The sequence below is a fragment of the Carcharodon carcharias genome, chromosome 19 (genome assembly GCF_017639515.1).
Source record: "Carcharodon carcharias isolate sCarCar2 chromosome 19, sCarCar2.pri, whole genome shotgun sequence".
NCBI classification, from domain to species: domain Eukaryota; kingdom Metazoa; phylum Chordata; class Chondrichthyes; order Lamniformes; family Lamnidae; genus Carcharodon; species Carcharodon carcharias.
Genome location: NC_054485.1, coordinates 71,437,950 through 71,461,870, shown reverse-complemented (window position 1 = coordinate 71,461,870; position 23,921 = coordinate 71,437,950). Strand labels below are relative to the sequence as shown.

Below are 23,921 nucleotides of genomic sequence, written 5' to 3'. Positions count from 1 at the left end.
TGCAGACATGAATCCGGGATGGTATGTTACCTCCCTGATTCCAGTGTCAAGCATGTCACTGAACAGATGCAGAGCACCCTGGAGGGGGAGGCCAGGGGCCGTGGTCCACATCAGTACCAAAGACATAGATGGAAAGAGGGATGTGGTGTGCATTCTGGATTTAGGGAGCTTGGTAGGAAATCAGCAAGCAGGAACTCAATAATTCTAATCTCCTGGTACAACACGCAAGTGTAGAAATAAGAGGATAAAGTCGATGAGTGTGAGGCTGGACAGATGGAATAGGTTAGAGGGCTTTAGATTCCTGGGACATTGGGATTAGTTCTGGGGAGATGGGATCTGTACAGTTCAGAGCCAGGGCCAATTTCCTCCCCTCTGAACCTCCTTGCAGGAGATTTGCTGGAGCTACTGGGTAGGGTTTCAACTAACTTGGCAGGGGTGTGCAAACCAAAAGGTCCTGCTATACAGAAACACCAAGGTACACAAGAGTATTGGGAGAAACAGATAGCACCAGAGTAGGAAAGAGTAAGATATTAGATCAGAGAAAGAAGGAATGTAATGAAGTCTAAATTAGGATTACAGTGCATGTATGTGAATGTGCAGAGTGTGGTAAATAATAATGGTGAGTTGCCGGCGCAGATTGCCATGTGATCTGATGTTCTGGCTCAAAGGAAAGTGGGACTGGATTATGTATTCCTGGATACTAGTTGTTCAGGAAAGCTAGGGAAGATAGGAAAGTAGGAGGTGTTGCAGTACTGATTAAAGAGAACATTGCAGAGCTGGAGAGAGAGGATGTCCCAGAGGGGTCAAGGATGGAATCTATTTGGCTCAAGGTAAGGAACTAAAAAAGGTACAATTACATTGCTTGGTATAGTCTATAGGCCACAAGCTAGGGATAGTAGTGGTGTAAAGGGCAGAGAGGGGCAAGAGTTCCTATAGTGTAGTCAGGAGAATTTTCCACTGCAGCATGATTCCACTCCAATGAGAAAGGAACAAAGAAAAGTACAGCACAGGAACAGGCCCTTCGGCCCTCCAAGCCTGCGCCGATCATATTGCCCATCAAACTAGAACATTTTGCACTTCCAGGGTCCGTATCCCTCCAATTCCCATCCTATTCATGTATTTGTCAAGCTGCCTCTTAAACACCACTATAGTACTTGCTTCCACCACCTCCTCTGGCAGCGAATTCCAAACACTCACTACCTTCTGCGTAAAAAACTTGCCCCGCACATCTCCTCTAAAGTTTTCTCCTCACCTAAATCTATGTCCCCTAGTAATTGACTCTTCCACCCTGGGAAAAAGCTTCTGACTATCTACTCTGTCCATGCCACTTATAATTTTGTAAACTTCTATCAAGTTGCCCCTCAATCTCCATCACTTTAGTGAGAACAATCCGAGTTTCTCCAACCTTTCCCCATGGCTAATAACCTCCAGACCTGGTATTGCTGGACCTGGTTCTTGGGAATGAGAAGTCCAAGTGGATCAAGTCTCATTAGAACATTTAGGGACATTGTATCATAAGGTTTAGGTTGGCTATGGAAAAGGACAAGGAACAATCCAGAGTAAGAATAATTAACTGGGGGAAAGCCAACTTTAATAGGGTAAGAATGGATTTGAACCAGATAAGTTGGAATCCAAGGTTGGCAGGCAAAATGGTAACTGAACAATGGGCTGCCTTTAAAGAGGAGATAGATCAGGCAGAGTCAAGGGATATTCTCACAAAGGTGAACAATAGGGCAAAGAAATCCAGAGCTCCCTGGATGAGGAAAGAGATAGAAATTAAGATAAAAAAGGGAAAGGGTGCTTATGACAGATGGAGAACACAACTGAAAATATTGGAACTTCAGAGGGGAGTTGAAAAACAAGAGAAGGAAACGAAGAGTATGAGAAGATTCTGGAAGCTAACATAAAGGAGAATCTAAAAGTCTTCTATCAGAATATAAATAGTGAAAAGGTGGTAAAAGAAGGGGTGGGGCCAATTAGGGACCAAAAGGGGATTTTGGCATTGAGGTAGGGGCATGGATGAGGTATTAAATAAATACTTTGCATCTGTCTTTACCAAGGAAGATGATGTTGCATAGGTGAAAGAGGAGGTAGTTCAGACTCTAGAAGGGTTTGAAATTGATAAGGCGGAGGTATTGGATAGGCTATCTTTAAGATGATAAGTCACCAAGACCAGGTGAGATTCATCCAAGGATACTGACGGGAGAGTGGAGGCACTGGCCATAATTTTTCAGTCTTCCTGAGACTCGGGGTGGTACCAGAGGACTGGAGAATTGCAAATGTTACACCCTTGTTCAAGAACGGTGTAAAGATAAGACCAGCAGTAGGCCTGTCAGTTTAACCTTGGTGGTGAGGAAGCTTCCAGAAACGATAATTCAGGACAAAATGAATAGTCACTTGCTTAAATGTGTATTGATTTAGGAAAGGCAGCACAAATGTATTAAGGAAAAATCATGTTTAATCAACTTGCTTGAATTTATTGATGAGATAACAGAGAGCATTGATGAGGGTAATGTTATCGATGTTGTGTACATGAAATTCCAAAGGCATTTGATAAAGTGCCGCACTTGTGAACAAAGTTAGAGCTCATGGAATAGGGACAGTAGCAATATGGATACAAAATTAGCTTAGTGACAAGAAACAGAATAATGGTTGATGGAATAAAAACAGAAAATGCTGGAAGCATCTATGGAGACAGAAACAGAGTTAATGGCCAGGATGTTCCCCTCAGCGATTTGGGGCTGGGGCCCGGTTGGCAAGGGAAAAATGATACGGGATGACATCAGGAGGAATCCCCAACGTCATCACGAGCCATTTAAATTTTTAGGAAAGTGGGCGGACAGCGAAATCAGCTGTCCGCCTGCCGACCTGTCAATGGCTAATTGAGGCCATTACTTAAAAGTACTTTAAGACCTGCCCGGCCAACCTTAAGGCTGGTGGGCAGGCCAGAAGCCCCAGTGGGCTTCTGGTTATTCATGAAACTTCATCCACTGGCAGGATGAAGTTTCATGTCCGTTTTGTACAAAATTCATAAAGTTTATGTATTCTTTATTAACATGTCCTATCTCGTGTGACATTGTAACATGAGGGGGACATGTTTATAATTTTTTAATGTTTCTATTTTTAAAGTTTTTACCACTGTCAGTATTCTCCCTGAGACAGGACTTTGCCTCAAGGAGAAGTGCGCTCTTTCACATGCATGCACGAAAGATTGCACTTTGACAGATGGGGGAATCCCTCCCCCCGGAACAGGAAGCGCCCAGCGCTTCCCGTCGGGGATGCTGCTGGACGGGCCTTAATTGGCCTGCCCGCTTAAAATGGTGGCGGGCCCCGTTTCAGTGGGGCCAGCCAAGCCGGTGGGGCCCGCACGCCATCCGAGGGCAAAATTCTGCCCAATGTCTCAAATCCAATATGACGCTTCTTCGGAACATAAGAGAGGTCGGAGTGTGGTTGATGGATGTTTCTGGGCCTGGAGTAAGGTTGATGCTTGAGAGTTCTTCCTGATATATATTAATGACCAAGATCTTAGTGTACAGGACACAATGTCAAAATTTGCACACAATACGAAACTTGGAAGTATTGTGAACTGTGAGGAAGATAGTTAAGAACTTCAAAAGGACATGGAGAGATTGGTAGATTAGGCAGACAAGTGGGAGATGAAATTTAATGCAGAGAAGTGTGAATTGATTTATCTTGGTGGGAAGATTGCATAGAAACAATATAAAATAAAGGGAACAATTCTAAAGGTGATGCAGGAGCAGAGGGACCTGGGTGTGTGTGCAAAATCACTAAAGGTGGCAGGATAGGTTGAGAACGCAGTTAATAAAGCATACAACACTCTCGGCTTTATCAATAGGGGCATAGAGTAAAAAAACAAGGAAGTTATGTTAAACCTGTATAAAACACAGGTTCAGCCTCAACTGGAGTATTGTGTCCAGTTCTGGGCATCACACTTTAGGAAGGATGTGAAGGCATTAGAGAGATTGCAGAAAAGATTCATGAGAAAGATTCCAAGGGTGAGGAACTTCAGTTACGTAGATAGATTGGAGAAGTTGGGACTGTTCTGCTTGGAGAAGAGAAGATTGAGAGGTTTGATAGAGGTATTCAAAATCATGAGGGGTCTGGACAGAAAAGATAGGGAGAAACTGTTCCCTTTGGTGGAAGGATCAAGAACCACGGAGAAGAGATTTATGATCAGTGGCAAAAGAAGCAATAGAGAAATGAAAATCTTTTCACAAAGCAAGTAGTTAGGATCTGCAATGCACTGTCTGAGATTGTGGTGGTGGCAGGTTCAATTGAGGAATTCAAGAAGGAATTGTGTTTTCTGAAAAGGAAGAATGTGCTATGGGGAGAATGCTGGGAAGTGGTACTAGATGTGAAGACTCAGTCACACTCCTCACGCCTGAAAGGTTCCTCCCCTGTGTGATTCCTCTGATATCTCAGGAGGCTTGAAGACACCATGAAAGCTTTAACACAAATCTCACACTTGAAGGGCTTCTCTTCATTGTAGCTGCCTTTGTGTTAACAGAGCTTGTAACAGATGCTCTTCAGGTATTACGAGATATTGAGAATTCCCTCATTAAACCTTTCTGCATCTTTATCTCTCTCCCCTCCTTTAGAATCCTCCTTAAATCCTATCTCTTTGACCATATTTTTGGTCATCCCATTCTAATATTTCCTTCTATGTCTCAGTGTTAATTTTTCTCTGATTATGTCAGTTGTTGGACCTCCTGGGACATCAGTGAACCCACACGGGAGACAAACCCTTCAAGTGTGACGTCAGACAGGGTTGCTTCACCTACTCCTCTCTCACCATACACCAACCTCTCCACACAGACTTAGAGCTGGGGTCACCTGCTTCCACTACACCGAGAATTGTCTGTGTTGTTTACACTTCAGTGCTCACACAGGGTAGCTGTCGTTCCAAAGTTCTATGTTTGACTATATTAAAGTGCTCTATAAATACAAGCTGTTGTCCTCTCACATTCCGTCCAATCCTCAAGGTACTGACCTGGAGTACAGACTGTGGACATTGATTGGCCTCTAGTGCTCTGTTTGAGTAGCCATTCAGCATGTGTAGACCCAGGCAGTGAATGTTGGGAGACAATGAGACTGTCACAGCTGGGACACATCTTGCCCTCCCCCTGACTTCCCAGCTGGGGTCACTGATGAGGAACGGGATTCCTGGCTGATTTTCCCCCTCCATAGACCAGAGATCCTAAGGCTAATTGAAGTCCCTCCATTACTACCCCACGAATGGCTCTTCCCCCGGCAGCTTGTGCTGGTAGATGAGAAGTTGAAGCCTTTCTAACCACTGAGTATTTGATTGCCTTCTTAATCAGAGTGAGAGTCAGTGAGTGACTTGTACCTGATGCTGCACTGAAAGGATGCCAAGTTTATAGAGGGGATTCTACGCATTATTATGTCTTCTTTTGGTGATGTTTGGCGATCTGGTCAAAGGTTGAATTGACCTTATTGAAATGACCTTATTGATAGTGGGAGAGGTTCGAGGCAGACACTGCTGAGATAGAGAGAACTTTGGAATGACAGCTCCCCTGTGTGAGCACTGAAGGGTAAACAACACAGACAATTCTCAGTGTTACGGAAGCAGGTGACTCCAGCTCTAAGTCTGCGTGGAGACTTTGCTGTATGGTGAGAGAGGAGTAGGTGAAATAACCCTGCCTGACGTCACACTTGAAGGGTTTGTCTCCCATGTGGGTTCACTGATGTCCCAGGAGGTCCAACAACTGTGTGAAGGCTTGATTATGGGACTCACATTGATAGGGTTTGTCCCCTGTGGTGGACCAGGGTATACACTGACTGTGTGAAAACCTTGTCACACTGCTCACACCTGAAGGGTTTCTCCCATGGGTGGATCTTCTGATTTTTGTGACTTTGTGAAGGCTTTGTCACACACCTCACACTTGAATGTTTTTTTCCCTGTGTGAATGAGCTGGCGAAACACCAGTCCTGATGATTATACAAAGCCCTCATTACACATTTACTTTTGACTGGCTTCTTCTCCATGTGGATGCATCAGTGCTTTATGCCTGTTGCTGACTGTGTGAAGGGTCAGGCACACCTGAAAAGTGAAGGGTTTCTCCCACATCCTCCTGTGTGTCAGGCAGGATGCTGAGCTTGTGAAGGCTTTGTCACACAGCTCACACATAAACAGCTTGTCCTCAGTGTGGGTATGTCAGTGTTTCATGAGCATCACTGACTGTGTAAAGCACACCTCTTTGGAATGGCTTTGGCCCAGTGTGAATATGATGGTGATGCAATAGGCCCAATAACTGTGGAAAGCCCTTATTGCACACCTCACATGTAAATGCTTTCTCCTCTGTGTGAAGGCGTTGGTGTACACGAAAGTGAGATGAGAGAATAACTTGTCACACGCTTCACACTTGAATGGCTTCTCTCTTGTGTGAATGCGGCGGTGTGCACGAAGTTTCGATGACCGCGAGAATGATTTGTTGCACATTTCACACATGAATGGTTTCTCCTGATGTTTCACCAGGCCCGATAATTGTGCAAAACTCTTACTACACACCTCACACTTGAACTGTTGCTCCCCATGTGGATGCGTTGGTGCACACAGAGGATCGATGAATCTGAGAATGATTTGTTGCATACATCGCATATAAACGGTTTCTCCCCTGTGTGAATGCGTCGGTGTTTCACAAGTCCTGATGACTGTGTGAAGGCTTGGTCACACACATTACACTTGAAGGGTTTCTCCCCTGTGTGAATTCTCTGGTGTGTCAGGAGATCGGAGGATTGGATGAAAGACACCTCACAAACATCACAGCTGAAAGGTTTCTCCCCCCTGTGAATCCTCTGGTGTCTCAGGAGAGTCAAAGGTGTCACAGAAGCTTTATCGCACACCTCACACTTGATCTGTTTCTGCTCTGCGTGAATGCGTTGGTGTATCTGGAAGTAAGATGAACACAAGAAAGGTTTGTCGCACGTCTCACACTTGAATGGTTTCTCTTCGATGTGGCTGATCTTGTGTTAACAGTGATTTTCACAGTGTCTGGAGATCATGAGCCTATGGAGACCTCCTCACACACCTTACATTTGAACAGCCTCTCACCTGCAGGAATGAGTCGGTGGTTCATGAGGCTCAATGAATGATTGAATCTTTCACCACTTGGAGCCCACTTACATTTCTTCCCAGCCTCACCCTCAATCTTCCACAGCTGAATCTTTGGAAAGATTGGTTCTGATGGAAGGTTCTACACCACTGACCAGTTTCAGATCTGACAAGATGTCAAAGCTCCCCTGACCCGACCGATTTCCAGATGATGGTTTCACTGCCCAATGTTCCCTGTGTTGAGCAATGCTGTGAAGGGACTGGATGTTTTCTCACAGTTGTGCAGTTGTTCCTTGGGTGATGGTCAGGATCTATCTGTGGTGTCTATCCTCTTTGTATTCTCTGGTGTAGTACAGTGCAATCTTTATGTAAAACAGGAAAAGGAAACATGATTTCCTCCAACTCCCTCTTCTCCTTTGCTAAAGGGGCTGACTCCTCAGTTAGAAACTGTTCCACAGTAAGTGCCGGTCTGCTATTCACCTGTGTGGGAGATCAGATGCAAGTCCTTTCTTTTTCCTCACTTGACTGTCACACACCCTCTGTTTCCAGCAGGGACACTGGATAGTGACCAGCAGCAGACAATGTGGCTACTTTCTTTCCTCTGCCCAGACCCCATCTTCCCAGGCACTGTGAGGGCAATGGAAAAGACAGTCAGGCGGAGTGTAAAACGGGCTCTCAATTCACTCTGTGCTTGAGTCGTACTGCCAAAGATCAGTTTTACTCTTAGAGTGTGTGTTTAATACAAAAAACACGGAGAAATATGAATTCAATGGAGATCATGGGAAGAACTTTCCCCCCGTTGGGGAGGAAGTGCAGGAGTGGGCGTGGGCAGGCGCGCCTCCAATCAGCGCCCCCAATTGGGGGCGTGCCGCCATTTTATGTGGGCGGGCCAATTAAGGCCCACCCAGTGGGATGTCTACCAAGAAGCGCTATGCGCTCCCTCTGTGGGGGGGTGGGGGGGGGATTCTGGGGCTAAGTGCTGCCTTAGGGAGATCAGCGCCAAATTTAAAAATGGTAAAGGTGCAAAAACAAAATTTCCCTGACATGTCCCTTCATGTGACACTGTCACCTGAGTTGGGACGTGTCCATCACTTTAAATCATACATTTATTAAATTTTTTAAAACCCTCATGAAACCTCATCCAGCCCATGGATGAGGTTTCATGCTTTTTCTGAAGCCCACCAGGGCTCCCGACCTGCCCGATAACCCTAAAGTTGGACAGGCAGGTCCGTTAATGAGGTTAATGACTTTGTCAATGCCCTCAATAGGCCGTTGACAGGTCAGCGAGCGCCACAGCTGATTCGGCTGTGCCCCCACCTACCTGAAAATTGAAATGACGCGGGGTGACATTGGGAGTTCTGTCCGATGTCATCCCATGTCATTTTACACATCGGCAAGCAAAGATCCTAGCCCATGAAATTTCACCCCTTATTTTCCAAAATTATTTGAAGAAAACACATTGGGCAGGAAGTGCCAGAAGTTATAGAAAATGTTGCTTCAGTGTAGCTGATTGAAGGGTTCTGGTTTATCCTGGGAAATTAGATACACTGCACGCGCTCAGACTGCACATCCCAAATTCAGCTATCAGCAACTGCACTGGGCAAAACTATCAAGTCCAAGCCCAGGCTTTTGGGAAAGGCCAAGGCCTTCAGCTAAAATCTTTAAAGAAGGCATTAAAAAACATTTCAATAAATGTGACTCCAGGTATGACAGCCGAATTGCTATGGTGCTGGATTAACAATCCAGAGACTGAGAGTTCGAATCCAACCACGGAAAGTTACATATAGAGAATTACAGTACAGAAACAGGCCATTTGGCCCAGTTAGCCCATGCAGTGTTCATGCTTCACACGACCTTTCTCTCACCCCTCTTCATCTCACCTTATCAGCATATCCTCCTGTTCCTTTCTCACTCATGTGCTTATCTAGTTTTCCTTTAAAGGAATCTTTGCTATTCACCTCAACTACTCCAGGCTGTGAAACTGAATTTAATAAATTTTGGAGAACAAAAACAGAATTACCTGGAAAAACTCAGCAGGTCTGGCAGCATCGGTGGAGAAGAAAAGAGTTGACGTTTCGAGTCCTCATGACCCTTCGACAGAACTTGCGTTCGAGTACAAGAAAGAGTTGAAATATAAGCTGGTTTAAGGTGTGTGTGTGGGGGGCGGAGAGATAGAGAGACAAAGAGGTGGAGCGGGGGGGGTGTGGTTGTAGGGACAAACAAGCAGTGATAGAAGCAGATCATCAAAAGATGTCAACGACAATAGTACAATAGAACACATAGGTGTTAAAATTAAAGTTGGTGATATTATCTAAACGAATGTGCTAATTAAGAATGGATGGTAGGGCACTCAAGGTATAGCCTAGTGGGGTTTTTTTTTTATATAATGGAAATAGGTGGGAAAAGGAAAATCTTTATAATTTATTGGGAAAAAAAAGGGAAGGGGGAAACAGAAAGGGGGTGGGGATGGGGGAGGGAGCTTACGACCTAAAGTTGTTGAATTCAATATTCAGTCCGGAAGGCTGTAAAGTCCCTAGTCGGAAGATGAGGTGTTGTTCCTCCAGTTTGCGTTGGGCTTCACTGGAACAATGCAGCAAGCCAAGGACAGACATGTGGGCAAGAGAGCAGGGTGGAGTGTTGAAATGACAAGCGACAGGGAGGTTTGGGTCATTCTTGCGGACAGGCCGCAGGTGTTCTGCAAAGCGGTCGCCCAGTTTACGTTTGGTCTCTCCAATGTAGAGGAGACCACATTGGGAGCAACGAATGCAGTAGACTAAGTTGGGGGAAATGCAAGTGAAATGCTGCTTCACTTGAAAGGAGTGTTTGGGTCCTTGGACGGTGAGGAGAGAGGAAGTGAAGGGGCAGGTGTTGCATCTTTTGCGTGGGCATGGGGTGGTGCCATAGGAGGGGGTTGAGGAGTAGGGGGTGATGGAGGAGTGGACCAGGGTGTCCCGGAGGGAGCGATCCCTATGGAATGCCGATAAGGGGGGTGAAGGGAAGATGTGTTTGGTGGTGGCATCATGCTGGAGTTGGCGGAAATGGCGGAGGATGATCCTTTGAATGCGGAGGCTGGTGGGGTGATAAGTGAGGACAAGGGGGACCCTATCATGTTTCTGGGAGGGAGGAGAAGGCGTGAGGGCGGATGCGCGGGAGATGGGCCGGACACGGTTGAGGGCCCTGTCAACGACCGTGGGTGGAAAACCTCGGTTAAGGAAGAAGGAGGACATGTCAGAGGAACTGTTTTTGAATGTAGCATCATCGGAACAGATGTGACGGAGGCGAAAGAACTGAGAGAATGGGATGGAGTCCTTACAGGAAGCGGGGTGTGAGGAGCTGTAGTCGAGATAGCTGTGGGAGTCGGTGGGTTTGTAATGGATATTGGTGGACAGTCTATCACCAGAGATTGAGACAGAGAGGTCAAGGAAGGGAAGGGAAGTGTCAGAGATGGACCACGTGAAAATGATGGAGGGGTGGAGATTGGAAGCAAAATTAATAAATTTTTCCAAGTCCTGACGAGAGCATGAAGCGGCACCGAAGTAATCATCGATGTACCAGAGAAAGAGTTGTGGAAGGGGGCCGGAGTAGGACTGCAACAAGGAATGTTCCACATACCCCATAAAGAGACAGGCATAGCTGGGGCCCATGCGGGTACCCATAGCCACACCTTTTATTTGGAGGAAGTGAGAGGAGTTGAAGGAGAAATTGTTCAGTGTGAGAACAAGTTCAGCCAGACGGAGGAGAGTAGTGGTGGATGGGGATTGTTCGGGCCTCTGTTCGAGGAAGAAGCTAAGGGCCCTCAGACCATCCTGGTGGGGGATGGAGGTGTAGAGGGATTGGACGTCCATGGTGAAGAGGAAGCGGTTGGGGCCAGGGAACTGGAAATTGTTGATGTGACGTAAGGTGTCAGAGGAATCACGGATGTAGGTGGGAAGGGACTGGACAAGGGGAGAGAGAAGGGAGTCAAGATAACGAGAAATGAGCTCTGTGGGGCAGGAACAAGCTGAGACGATCGGTCTACCGGGGCAGTTCTGTTTGTGGATTTTGGGTAGGAGATAGAAGCGGGCCGTCCAAGGTTGGGAGACTATCAGGTTGGAAGCTGTGGGAGGGAGATCCCCAGAGGAGATGAGGTCAGTGACTTATCGGCATTCCGTAGGGATCGCTCCCTCCGGGACACCTCATCTTCCGACTAGGGACTTTACAGCCTTCCGGACTGAATATTGAATTCAACAACTTTAGGTTGTAAGCTCCCTCCCCCATCCCCACCCCCTTTCTGTTTCCCCCTTCCCTTTTTTTTCCAATAAATTATAAAGATTTTCCTTTTCCCACCTATTTCCATTATATAAAAAAAAACCCCACTAGAGCTATACCTTGAGTGCCCTACCATCCATTCTTAATTAGCACATTCGTTTAGATAATATCACCAACTTTAACTTTAACATCTATGTGTTCTATTGTACTATTGTCGTTGACATCTTTTGATGATCTGCTTCTATCACTGCTTGTTTGTCCCTACAACCATACCCCACCCCCCTCCACCTCTTTGTCTCTCTATCTCTCCGCCCCCCACACACACACCTTAAACCAGCTTATATTTCAACTCTTTCTTGGACTCGAACGCAAGTTCTGTCGAAGGGTCATGAGGACTCGAAACGTCAACTCTTTTCTTCTCCGCCGATGCTGCCAGACCTGCTGAGTTTTTCCAGGTAATTCTGTTTTTGTTTTGGATTTCCAGCATCCGCAGTTTTTTTGTTTTTATTTTTTTGTTTTTATTAATAAATTTTGGAATTTGTGGAATAGGATCAAAATTAAAACTTTCAAATTGTCCTAAAACTCAAAGACTATCCTTCAGGGAAGGGAATCTGCTACAGTTGCTTGTTCTGATCAACACGTTACTCCAGTCCCACACAACATGGTTGATTCTGAACTGCCCTCTGAAGTGGCCCAGCAAACAATGATAAACAATCATTACAAAATCCAAAAATAAGAGGAAAATCTGATAGTTCCAGACAAGTCTGGCAGTCAATAAGAATGTCTGATTGCATTCTAACTTTTTACACAACAACATACACCATCAATTTGCATTTATATAGCACCTTAAACATAGGTCAATGACCCAAAGTGCTTTGCCAGAATGTTAACCTTGACATTGAGGCACAGAAGGTAATATTAGCACAGCTGGTTAAAGAAGATAAATTGGTTAAATAAGTAGATTTTAAGGAGTGTCTTACAGGAGGAAAGAGGGGTAGAGAGAGAGACAGAAAGGTTTAGGGAGAGAATTCCAGAACTTAGGACCCAGGCAGCTGAAGGCACGGCCACCAATGGTGGAGAGATTAAAATTGGGAATGCTCAAGAGCAAGAAATTAGAAGGTTGCAAATATCTCAGAGAGTTGTGAGACTGGAGGAGATTACAGAGATAGGGAGGGGGCAAGACCATGGAGGGATTTGAAAATGAGGATGAGAATTTGAGATGTTGCTTGACCAGGAGCCAATGTAGATAAGCGAGCACAAGGGTGATTGAGGAATGGGTCTTGGTGTCAGTTAGGACATGGACAGCAGAGTTTTGGAGGAGTTCAAGTTTACAATGCAAGATGTGAGCAGCCAGGAGAGCATTGGAATAGTTGAGGCTAGAGTCTAAAAGGTATGGATGAGGGTTTCAGCAGCAGATTTAGCTGAGGTAGGGCGTTACTGGTCTTTCCTGTGAGTGGAGCTTGCAGCTCTTCCTATGCACAGTGTCCCTATTCCTGACCAACATAAGGAAGTGACAGAGCCAGGGATGGGAACGGAGAACCCTTCCTTGAATCACACAGGATCACCGAATAGTACAGCACAAAGGGAGTATAGCTTGCATTTGCAAAATTGAGAGTTTACAACTTACATTAGTCAAAATCAATGAATCAATCCTGTTATTTGATTATTATATAGATAAATCAAAAATACATTAATCAAAAATCATTGATTAGATAGGTTGTTGATAACATAACTTATTAATTACATAACTCAATCAAGGCTTATCCAAGGCTTTGAATTAATCTTAATGCAGTGACAATAATACAGGATAAAAAATGGCCAAAGAAGCTACGAGCTTTAGTCTCAAAATGGCTTCCTTAACCTTGTGTTATTAACTCAATCAACGAACAAAGAAAAGTACAGCACAGGAACAGGACCTTTGGTCCTCCAAGCCTGCGCCAATCATATTGCCTGTCAAACTAAAACATTTTGCACTTCCGTATCCCTCTATTCCCATCCTATTCATATATTTGTAAAGCTGCCTCTTAAACACCACTATCGTACCTGCTTCCACCACCTCCTCTGGCAGTGAATTCCAGACACTCACGACCCTCTGCGTAAAAAACTTGCCCTGCACATCTCCTCTAAAGTTTTCTCCTCTCACCTTAAATCTATGTCCCCTAGTAATTGACTCTTCCATCCTGGGAAAAAGCTTCTGACTATCTACTCTGTCCATGCCACTCATAATTTGGTAAATTTCTATCAAGTCGTCCCTCAACCTCCATCGCTCTAGTGAGAACAATCCAAGTTTCTCCAACCTCTCCTCATAGCTAATAACCTCCAGACCAGGCAGCATCCTGGTAAACCTCCTCTGCACCCTCTCCAACACCTCCATATCCCTCTGGTGATGTGGCAACCAGAATTGCACGCAATATTCCAAGTATGGCCTAACCAAAGTTCTATACAGTTGCAGCATGACTTCCCAGCTTCTATACTCAATAACCCTGCCGATGAAGGCAAGCATGCCATATGCCTTCCTGACTACCTTATCCACCTGCGTTGCCATTTTCAGTGACCTATGGACCTGTACACCCAGATCCTTCTGCCCGTCGATGCACTTAAGTGTTCTACCATTTACTGTATAATTCCTACCTATATTGGACCTTCCAAAATGCATTACCTCATATTTGTCCGGACTAACTCCATCTGCCATTTCTCTGCCCAAGTTTCTAACCGATCTATATCCCGTTGTATCCTTTGACAATTCTCTTCACTATCTGCAACTCCTCGTGACAATGCTGCCAGACCTGCTGAGCTTTTCCAGGTATTTTTGTTTTTGTTTTGGATTTACAGCATCCGCAGTTCTTTGCTTTTATCACAAGTTTAAATCCCTACCTGAACTGCTGCTCAAAGTCACCTCCGTTTCACCGGTCAGTTTTCCAAGCTTCAGGAAACTCATATAAAGTAAAATACTGCAGATGCTTGAAATCTGAAATAAAAACCTTTATGCCACTATTGGCACCTTCTTTAATCTTTTAAACTACAATTAACTCTCTTTGTCTTGTGTCCGTGACATCTTTGTCAAATCTCTCCTGAGCTCCCACCTATCCCTGACCTTCTATTTTGCTCCACCCTCTCTTAAACAGTATAAAGTCCATCACATTTCTACCTTTCTTCAGCTCTGAAGAGTCATACGGACTCAAAACGTTAACTTTGTTTCTCTCTTCATGATGTTGCCAGATCTGCTGAGTTTTTCCAACATTTTCTGTTTTTACTTTAAGGAACTCATGTTGTTCATATTTGGATCAATTTGAATTTTAAACAATTCCATGTGGTGTGTTAAATGGATCCTGCCCTCAAACCTTAATTTACATATGGTGACTCCAGAGTTCACATTAATCTGGGAAGCCACAGTTTACAGAGGGATTTACTCCACATAAATAGTCCTTAAAGAAAATGATCACACTGAACAAAAACATCTTTTTGTTGTTTCTAGTCTGTTCCAATGTTCTTGTCCCTACAAACGCACATTGCACATATAATCTTTAAGGCATTCAGGTCTTCACTTCCAAATGAAGGAAAATAAATGCTTTGGAGCAGAAGTAGTGTGAGAAAGATGCTTTGAAGTGGCTTGTGGTCAAACTCTACCATCACTTTCTCTCTTCCAAATAGTTACTATCTGAAATGTTCATAAGCAAAGACAAAAGCCAGGTATCCTTTCTCAACCTGTGCATTGCATCATTCAGTTTGTGTTAACACTCTGTATACAAACACAACTGGTTTCCTTGCTGCATGAGGGTTGCTCCAAGTCCTGTTTCACTGGCATCTCACTGCAGGGTGATTTCATCATTGACATCACTAGTTGTTTGATGTGAGTGAAAGCTGCTCCTCGTTCTGTGCCCCAATACCACTGAACATCCTTTCCAGTGAGACTGTGTGGAGATTCACACTCTGATGATAGATTGGCTAGAACTTGGCTAGGTAGTTTTTGTTTGGGTTTGCTGATATTCCAGGAGGTCCAACAACGTGTGAAGGCTTTATTACGGAACTCACACCAATATCTCACATCAAAGTCATCAAGGAAGCTTGATTGCAAATCTCACACTTGAACGGTTACTCACTTGTGTGAATCCTCTGATGGAATAGGAGTTTAGGTGATTGTAAGAATGATTTGTTGCACATCTCACACTTCAATGGTTTCTCCCCTGTGTGGACTATCTGACGGACCAAGTGCTTTGAAAGCTTGAAGGCTTTGTCATATACCTTACACTTGAACTGTTACTTCAGTGTGAATGCATTGGTGCACATGGAGGGTCCGAGACTGCAAAAATGATTTGTTACACATCTTGCATGTGAATGGTTTCTCCCGTATGAATGCTTTGGTGTCCACAGAGCTCCAATGACCACATGAATGATTTGTCACACACCTCACACATGAACGGTTTCTCCCCAGCATCAGTGTCTGCAGAGCACCATTTGATTCAAGAATGATTTGTTGTACTCCTCACACATGAATGATTTCTCCAGTGTGGATCCAGTGATGGATCAGGAGCTTTAATAACAGTGTGAGGGCCTGTCACACATCTCACACGAACAGTTTCTCCCCTGTGTGACAGTTTTGGTGTGCACATAGGTTTGTTAACTGTAAGAATGATTTGTCAAACACCTTGCATGTGAATGGTTTCTCCCCGGTGTGAATGCATTGGTGTACACGCAGATTTGCTGACTGCATGAATGATTTGTCATACACCTCATACGTGAATCCTCTGGTGTCTCAGGAGATTTGAGAAATCAGTGGTGTGCCTCACACACCTCACAGCTGAGGAGTTTTTCTTGTGTGTGAATTCTCTGGTGTATCAGGAGGCTTGAAAATGTCACAAAAGCTTTATCTGATTTCTGTCTCAGTTCCCCCTGGCAAACATCTGACAGATTTCTAGTGTGGGAAAATGCTTCATCCTCAGAGGCTTTCAAACTGACATCAGTGTGAGATGTGTAGCCTCGGATGTGTTTGATAGCAGCTCAGAAGAAGACCCACAGCATCCAAGGCAGTGATGATGTGCAGTGGTGGGATCAGGACATGCACAAGGGAGCGGGACACAAGAGAGAGAGAGAGAGAGGGACATAAGAAAAAGTGGGACGCACGAGCGAGAGGGACGCACGAGCAAGGGGGACGCACGAGAGGGGGTAGCACGAGAGAGAGGGGCACAGAAAACTGCTGTCTTTACCTCTTTGGGCCTACATTTGACTCCAGAACAACAGCAATGTGGTTAACTCTTAAGTGCCCTCTGAAAAGGCCTAGCAAACCACTCAGTTCTAACAAAACTGCTCCAAAGTCTATGAAAAGGAAGGATCACCCATCATCAAAGTAGACACTGGAAATGACAACAGCAAACCCACCCCTGTCACTTCTGCAAATTCTTCCTTACCAACATCTGGCGGCTTGTGCCAAAATTGGGAGAGCTGTCTCACAGGTTCATCAAGCAACAGCCTGACACAGTCACACTCACTGAATCACACCTTACAATGTCCCAGACACCACCATCACCATCCCTCCCACTGACAGGACAGACCCAGCAGAGGTGGCGGCACAGTGGTATACAGTCAGGAGTCCTCAACATTGGTTCCAGACCCTATGAAGTCTCATGGTCAAACAGGGGCAAGGAAACCTCCTGTTGATTATCAAGTAAGGAAATGCCCCCCCTCAGCTGATGAATCAGTACGCCTCTATGTTGAACACCATTTGGAGGAAGCACTGACGGTGGCAAGAATGTCCTCTGGGTGTGGTGGATTTCAATGTCCATCACCAATCGTGGTTTGGTAGCACTTAACTGAATAAGCTGGCCGAGTTCTAAAGGATGTAGCTGCTAAGCTAAGTCTGGGGCAGATGGTGAGGGAACCAAAAAGAAGGGAAAACCTACTTAACCTCGTCCTCACCAGTCTACCTGTGGCAGATGCATCTGTCCATGACAGTGGTGACGGGAGCGACCAGCGCACAGTCCTTGTGGAGATGAAGTCCCGTCTTCATATTGAGGATACCCGCTATCGTGTTGTGGGGCACCACCACCGTGCTAAATTTCATAGATTTCAAGCAGATCTAGGAACTCAAGATTGAGCGTCCATGAGGGACGCTGTGGGCCATCAGCAACATCAGAATTGTATACAACCACAATCTGAAACCTCATAGCCCGGTATATCCCCCACTCTTCCATTACCTTCAAGCCAGGGGATCAAACATGGTTCAATGAAGAGTGCAGGAGGAAAGCAAGAGAGTGATAGGTTACCAGGGATAGACCAGATGCAGATTTAAGGGTTCTATCATATCAGCCATGATTTTATTAAATGGCGGAGCAGCCTCGAGGGGCCGAATGGCCTACTCCTGCTCCTTGTTCATATCAAGGAGTCCTGGCAAAACTGGAGTCAATGGGAATCAGGAGGAAAACTTGGAGTTTTAGAAAACTAGCACAAAGGAAGACGGTTGTGATTGTTGGAGATCAATCATCTCAGTTCCAGGACATCACTGCAGGAGTTCCTCAGGGTAGTGTCTGAGGCCTAACATCTTCAGCTGCTTCATCAATGACTTTCCTTCCATCCTAAGGTCATAAGTGGGGATGTTCGTTCATGATTGCACAATGTTCAGCACCATTTGCGACTCCTCAGATACTGAAGCAGTCCATATCCAAATTCAGCAAGACCTGGATGATATCCAGACTTGGGCTGACAAGTGGAAAGTAACATTCATGTTACATAAGTGCCAGGCAATGACCATCTCCAACAAGAGAGAATCTAACCATCACCCCATAACATTCAATGGCATTATCATCGCTGAATCCCCCATTATTAACATCCTTGGGGTTACCATTGACCAGAAATTGAACTGGACTAGCCATATAAATACTGTGGCTACAAGAGCAGGTCAGAGACTAGGAATCCTACGATGAGAAACCCACCTCCTGACTCCCCAAAGCCTGTCCACCATCTACAATGCACAAGTCAGGAGTGTGATGGAATACTCCCCACTTGTCTGGATGGGTGCAGCTCCTACAATGCAAGGAGCTCGACACCATCCAAGAGAAAGCAGTCCGCTTGATTCGTACCCCATCCAGCACCTTCAACAGTCACTCCATCAACCATCATTGCACAGTAGCAGCCTGTGTACCATCTTCAAATACATTGTAGTAACTCACCAAGGCTGCTCAAGACAGCACCTTCCAAATCCACGAACTCGAATATCTAGACAAGTGCAGCAGATGAATGGAACACATTAACCTAGAAGTTTCCTCCGAGTCACTCACCATCCTGATTTGGAAATATATCCCGTTCCTTCCCTGTCACTGGGTCAAAATCCTGGAACTTCCTTCCTAACAGCACTGTGGGTGTACCTACACCACATGAACTGCAGCAGTTCAAGAAGGCAGCTCATCATCACCTACTCAAGGGCAATTAGGGTTGGGCAATAAATGCTGGTCCAGCCAGCTAAGCCCCCATCCTGTGAAAGGATACAAAACACAGGAGGGGCACAGGGGAGAGGGGCATGAGAGAGAGGAACAGACAAGACACTGGGGGAAGAGATTGAACCAGTGCTTGGGGAGTGATTCTGTTACTCAGGGAGTGGGGTGATGGGGGTGAAGGAGAGGGGGTTAAACTGCTGCGATCCTGGTTCCCGCCGCCCGGGGCTGGGATTTACAAATGCACACCTCCAATTCCAGCACCGCCCACGCTCGCGCTTTCTCAAATTCGAACGCTAGGCACCAACCGCCGCTGCGCACGCAAGAACTACAACTCCCATCAGGCCCGGGCTGGGTCTCCCCTGATTCCATGTTGCTCCTCACTACGCAGGCACATGCAGCAAGGGAAATGTGAGTCCCTTGTGGTTGCGTGTCTTTTCTTCTCCGCCGATGCTGCCAGACCTGCTGAGTTTTTCCAGGTAATTCTGTTTTTGTTTTGGATTTCCAGCATCCGCAGTTTTTTTGTTTTTATTTTTTTTTCCTCCACTGCGCCCGCGCAGAACTGGGAGGCATAGTCAAATCAGAAAAGGCCCCCTCCCCTCTTCTATGACTGGCTGAGCAAAATGATTGACATTTTAACCGTGGACAGGATTTTTAACATGCTCCTGATTGGCTGTGAGAGACGTCATTCAGAGAGCCCACCCACTCTGCCCATTCCCTTCCCTTCCTTTTCCACAACTGCTTCACTTCCTGTAGGTGAGTGAACGAACAGAATTTATACAAATTGCTCCTGTTCACTCTTCAGTGTCCCTGCTGGAAACAGAGGGCGTCTGACAGTCAATTGAGGAAAAAGAAAGGACCTGTATCTGATTCTCCCAATAGGAGAATAGCAGACTGGCACTTACTGTGGAGCAGTCTCTAACTGGAAGGTGGTGTATAGTACCTGGATTGGTAATCCAGAGGCCCAGGGAGAACCTGAGTTCAAACTCCCCCTGCAGCAGCTGGTGGAATTTAAATTAAATTAATAAATCTGGAATTAAAAGCTAGTCTCAGTAATGGTGACCAGGAAACCATTGTCGATTGTCATCATAACCCATCTGGATCATTAATGTCCTTTAGGGAAGGAAATCTGCCACCCTTATCTGGTCTGGCCTACGTGTGACTCCAGGTCCACAGCAATGTAGTTGACTCTGAACTGTCCTCTGAGATGGACGAGCAAGCCAGTTCTATCAAAACGCCACAAAGCCACAAAGCTTTGAAATTGGAGAGAGCACTTGGTATCAACCTAAGCATCGGAAATGACAACAGCACACCCAGCCCTGTCAATCCTGCAAAATCCTCCTCACTAACATCTGGGGGCTTCTGCCAAAATTGGGAGAGCTGTCCTACAGCTACAACAGCCTGACATAGTCATATTCACTAAATTAAACCTTACAATGTCCCAGATACTACCATCACCCTCACTGGATATGTTCTGTCCCACCAGCAGGACAGACCCACCAGAGGTGGGGGCACAGTGGTATACAGTTGAGAGGGAGTTACCCTGGGAGTCTTCAACTTCGACTTCAAACCTATGTTGTCAGAATGTGGATACTTGCTGATGACTACACAATGTTCAGGCACCATTCTTGACTCCTCTGACATTGAAGCAGCCCATGCCCATATACACTATTTTCTGGACAACATTAAAGCTTGGGCTGTTAAATGGCAAGTAACATTCATGCCACAAAAGTGCCAGGCGATGACCCCAACTCTAATAAGGGAGAATCCAACCATTTCCCCATGACATTCAATGGCAATACCATCACTAAATCCCCCACTGTCAACATCCTGGGGTAGGGAGGTGGGCAGGGGCAGGCGAGGGGTTACCATTAACCAGAAAGTAAACTGGAACAGTCATATAAATATTGTGACTACAAGAGCACATCAGAGACTGGGAATACTGCGGTGTGTAACTCACCTCCTCACTCCCTAAAGCCTGTCCACCATCTACAAGGCACAAGTCAGGAGTGTGATGGAATACTCTCCATTTGCCTGGATGAATGCAGCTCCCACAACGCTCAAGAAGCTCGACTCCATCCAGGACAAAGCTGTCTGCTGATTGGCACCCTGTCCACCAACTGAAACCTTCCACCACAACACACAGTGGCAGCAGTGTGTACCATCTACAAGATGCACTGCAGCAACTTACCAAGGCTCTTTTGACAGCCCCTTCCAAATCCACAAACTCTACCACCCAGAAGGACAAGGGCAGCAGATGCATGGGAACACAACCACCTGCCTGTTCCCCTCCAAGATCCACAGCATCCTGATTTGGGACTATAATACTTCACTATCGCTGGGTTAAAATCCCAGAACTCTCTCCCTAACAGCATTGTGGGTGTACCTACACCAAATGGACACAGCTGTTCAAGAAGGCAGCTCACCAATACCTTCTCAAGGGCAATTAGGGTTGGGCAATAAATGCTGGCTTACATCCAATGAAAGTATAAGTAAAAAATTGAGGAGTCAGCCCCATCAGCAAAGGAGGAGAGAGAGTTGGAGAAAATCCTGTTTCTTTTTCCTGTTTTACAGAAGGATTGCACTGTACTACACGAGAGAATACAGAGAGGATAGACACCGCAGATAGATCCTGACTATCACCCAAGGAACAACTGTACACAACTGTGGGAAGACATCCAGTCCCTTCACAGCATTTCTCAACACAGAGAAGGTTGGGCAGTGAAACCATCATTTTGAAATCAGTCGGGTCAGGGGAGCTTTGATATATCATCAGATCGGAAACTGGACAGCGGTGTAGAACCTTCTGTCAGAACCAACCTTTCTGAAGGTTCAGTTGTGAGCAATTGATCAGGGTGAGACTGGGATGAGTGGGCTCCAAGTGTGGTGAGAGCTTCAGTCATTTACCGAGCCTCATGAACTACTGGACGGCTCCACAGGCTCATAAGATCTCCTCACACAAAAGATTCATCTGTTGTCCCACAAGTAATACAAGGACAGCTACATGGAAGAGAAACCATTCAAGTGTGGCGTCTGTGATTAAGCTTTTGCACATCCATCGACATTCGAGTATCAGCAACGCAGTCACACTGGGGAGAAACCTTTTGAATGTGAGGTGTGTAATAAGAGCTTTGCACAGTCATCGGGCATGTTAAAGCACCAGCTCATTCATACAGGGGAGAAGTGTGAGGTATGCAACAAATCATTCTCGTTATCAACTCTCCGCGTACACCAACACATTCACTCAGGAGAGAAACCGTTCAAATGTGAGTTGTGTGACAAATCATTCTCGCATCTATCAAGACTGCTGCTCCATCAGACAGTCCACACAGGGGAGAAACCATTCATGTGTGAGGTGTGTGAGAAATCGTTTTCATCATCATCAGATCTCCACAGACACCAGCACATTCACTCAGGGGAGAAACCGTTTAAGTGTAAGACGTGCAACAAATCATTCTCACTGTCATCAAAACTCTTGCTCCATCAGAGGATCCACACAGGGGAGAAACCATTCAGATGCGAGGTGTGTGAGAAATCATTCTCAGTGTCATCAGGCCTCTTGCGCCATAAGAGGACTCACACAGGGGAGAAACCATTCAAGTGTGAGGTGTGTGAGAAATCATTCTCAGTGTCATCAAGCCTCCTGCGCCATAAGAGGACCCACAGCGGGGAGAAACCATTCAAGTGTGAGGTGTGTGACAAATCGTTCTCAGTGTCATCAGGTCTCCTGCTCCACCAGAGGATCCACACAGGGGAGAAGCCATTCAGGTGTGAGGTGTGTGAGAAATCATTCTCAGTGTCATCAGGCCTCCTAATCCACCAGAGGATCCACACAGGGGAGAAACCATTCAGGTGTGAGGTGTGTGAGAAATCATTTTGAGGTCTTCAAGCTTCCTACTTCATCAGAACCACATGGGCTTAACCCTTCGATTGTAAAGTTTGTGCTGAAACTTTCATGATGTCTTTGACTCTCCTCGGACACCAGAGGATTCATACAGGGGAGAAACTTTTCAGGTGCAATGTTTGTGACAAGACTTTCACTCCTTCCTCCAATGTCCTCAATAAGAAGGTGGATATGAGGGAGTGGTTAAACCAGATTGATGGCTACAGAAGCATTGTGGTAAATGGAGGGCCAAAGGACAGAGAATTAGAAAGCACTGTCCAACTCATCTGGGATGGAAACTGATTGGTCCATGGACCCATGTGATCACTGGATCTCTGTAACCATTAGTGGGTTTGTATGATGGAAACGAGTTCCATCCTGTGTCACTAAAGTTTGATGTCATTTCTGACCATTGGAATTGGGAGCCAGACTAAAGGCCAGGGATTTTAAAGAAACTTCTGTCTGTCGTATTCTGAGAGAGTTTCACCTGATGTGTGTGTGGGTGTTAGTAAAGTGAGACAGCTCTCAGGAGTGGGTATGGGGTAGAATTGGACCCTGCTTTAGTTGGAGGTGTGTTTATAGACAGATCTTCTTCAAGTGATGGGTGCTTAACTAATACCATGGGTTATGTTTGTACAATCCTGTCCGAGGACTACTATCCTGAGTATAGTGAGGGAGTGGGGGTGAGTCTCTACAGACCTGAGTTCTCTCAGCCCATCATATCTCAATGTAATAATGGTGTGCTATGTTCACGTTACACTCTTCCAAGGTTCAATTCGTGTTCTTAGAAAGATCTTGAGTCATTTTCAAATGCTTTGTTAGTTTGGTTGATTCAAAGTTTGTGTAAGCTGAACATAACGTTGTTGTTTGTCTGCAGTTTAATCAATCTTCTGTATAGATTTATAAGACAATAAATTCATGTTTATAAACTTAACCAAGTTACCTGATTTGTCAGCATGATGTGTTCTTATTCCATGAAACATTCGGAGCCTACATTAAGAGTCTTGTACACAATATATTGGTCAATGTGGCAGTGGGTTGGTATGCTTTCTCCATCAATGGGTTTATAATTTCCAGTCCACAGTAAGCGTAACATTTCCTAAGAAAGAAAGAAAGACTTGCATTTATATATCACCTTTCACAAACTCAAGACATCTGAAACACTTTACAGCCAGTTAAGTACTTTTTGAAATGAAGCCACTTGTAATGTGTGACTTGAACACACAAACCCCTGACTCAGAGACGAGAGCGCTAAGTCATGATTGACAGTAAC

At 45.4% G+C, this 23,921-nt stretch overlaps 2 protein-coding genes across 2 annotated transcripts; one reads left to right on the top strand and one right to left on the bottom strand.

The window, feature by feature from the left end:
- Positions 1-6,510: 6,510 nt before the first annotated feature.
- On the bottom strand, positions 6,511-20,391 carry LOC121291223 (zinc finger protein 664-like). Its single transcript, XM_041212305.1, has 2 exons — positions 20,308-20,391; positions 6,511-7,005 (listed from the first exon to the last, which is right to left on the bottom strand). Exons 1-2 carry the CDS (start codon positions 20,389-20,391, stop codon positions 6,511-6,513), a joined length of 579 nt encoding a protein of 192 aa, XP_041068239.1.
- Positions 20,392-20,973: 582 nt separating this feature from the next.
- LOC121291124 (zinc finger protein 271-like) lies at positions 20,974-23,582 on the top strand. Its single transcript, XM_041212190.1, has one exon. The coding sequence runs from the start codon at positions 21,914-21,916 to the stop codon at positions 22,643-22,645; it is 732 nt and encodes a 243-aa protein (XP_041068124.1). The 5' UTR covers positions 20,974-21,913; the 3' UTR covers positions 22,646-23,582.
- Positions 23,583-23,921: the final 339 nt, after the last annotated feature.

Bases quoted from the DNA above. Each gene is read 5' to 3' on its own strand.
- LOC121291223 (XM_041212305.1), bottom strand. From the start codon at position 20,391: ATGGTGCCTGAACATTGTGTAGTCATCAGCAAGTATCCACATTCTGAC. The intron at 7,006-20,307 runs GTAACTCCCTCT...TGTTAACACAAG, and splicing joins CGAAGTTGAAGACTCCCAGG to ATCAGCCACATCGAAGAGAA.
- LOC121291124 (XM_041212190.1), top strand. From the start codon at position 21,914: ATGTTAAAGCACCAGCTCATTCATACAGGGGAGAAGTGTGAGGTATGC.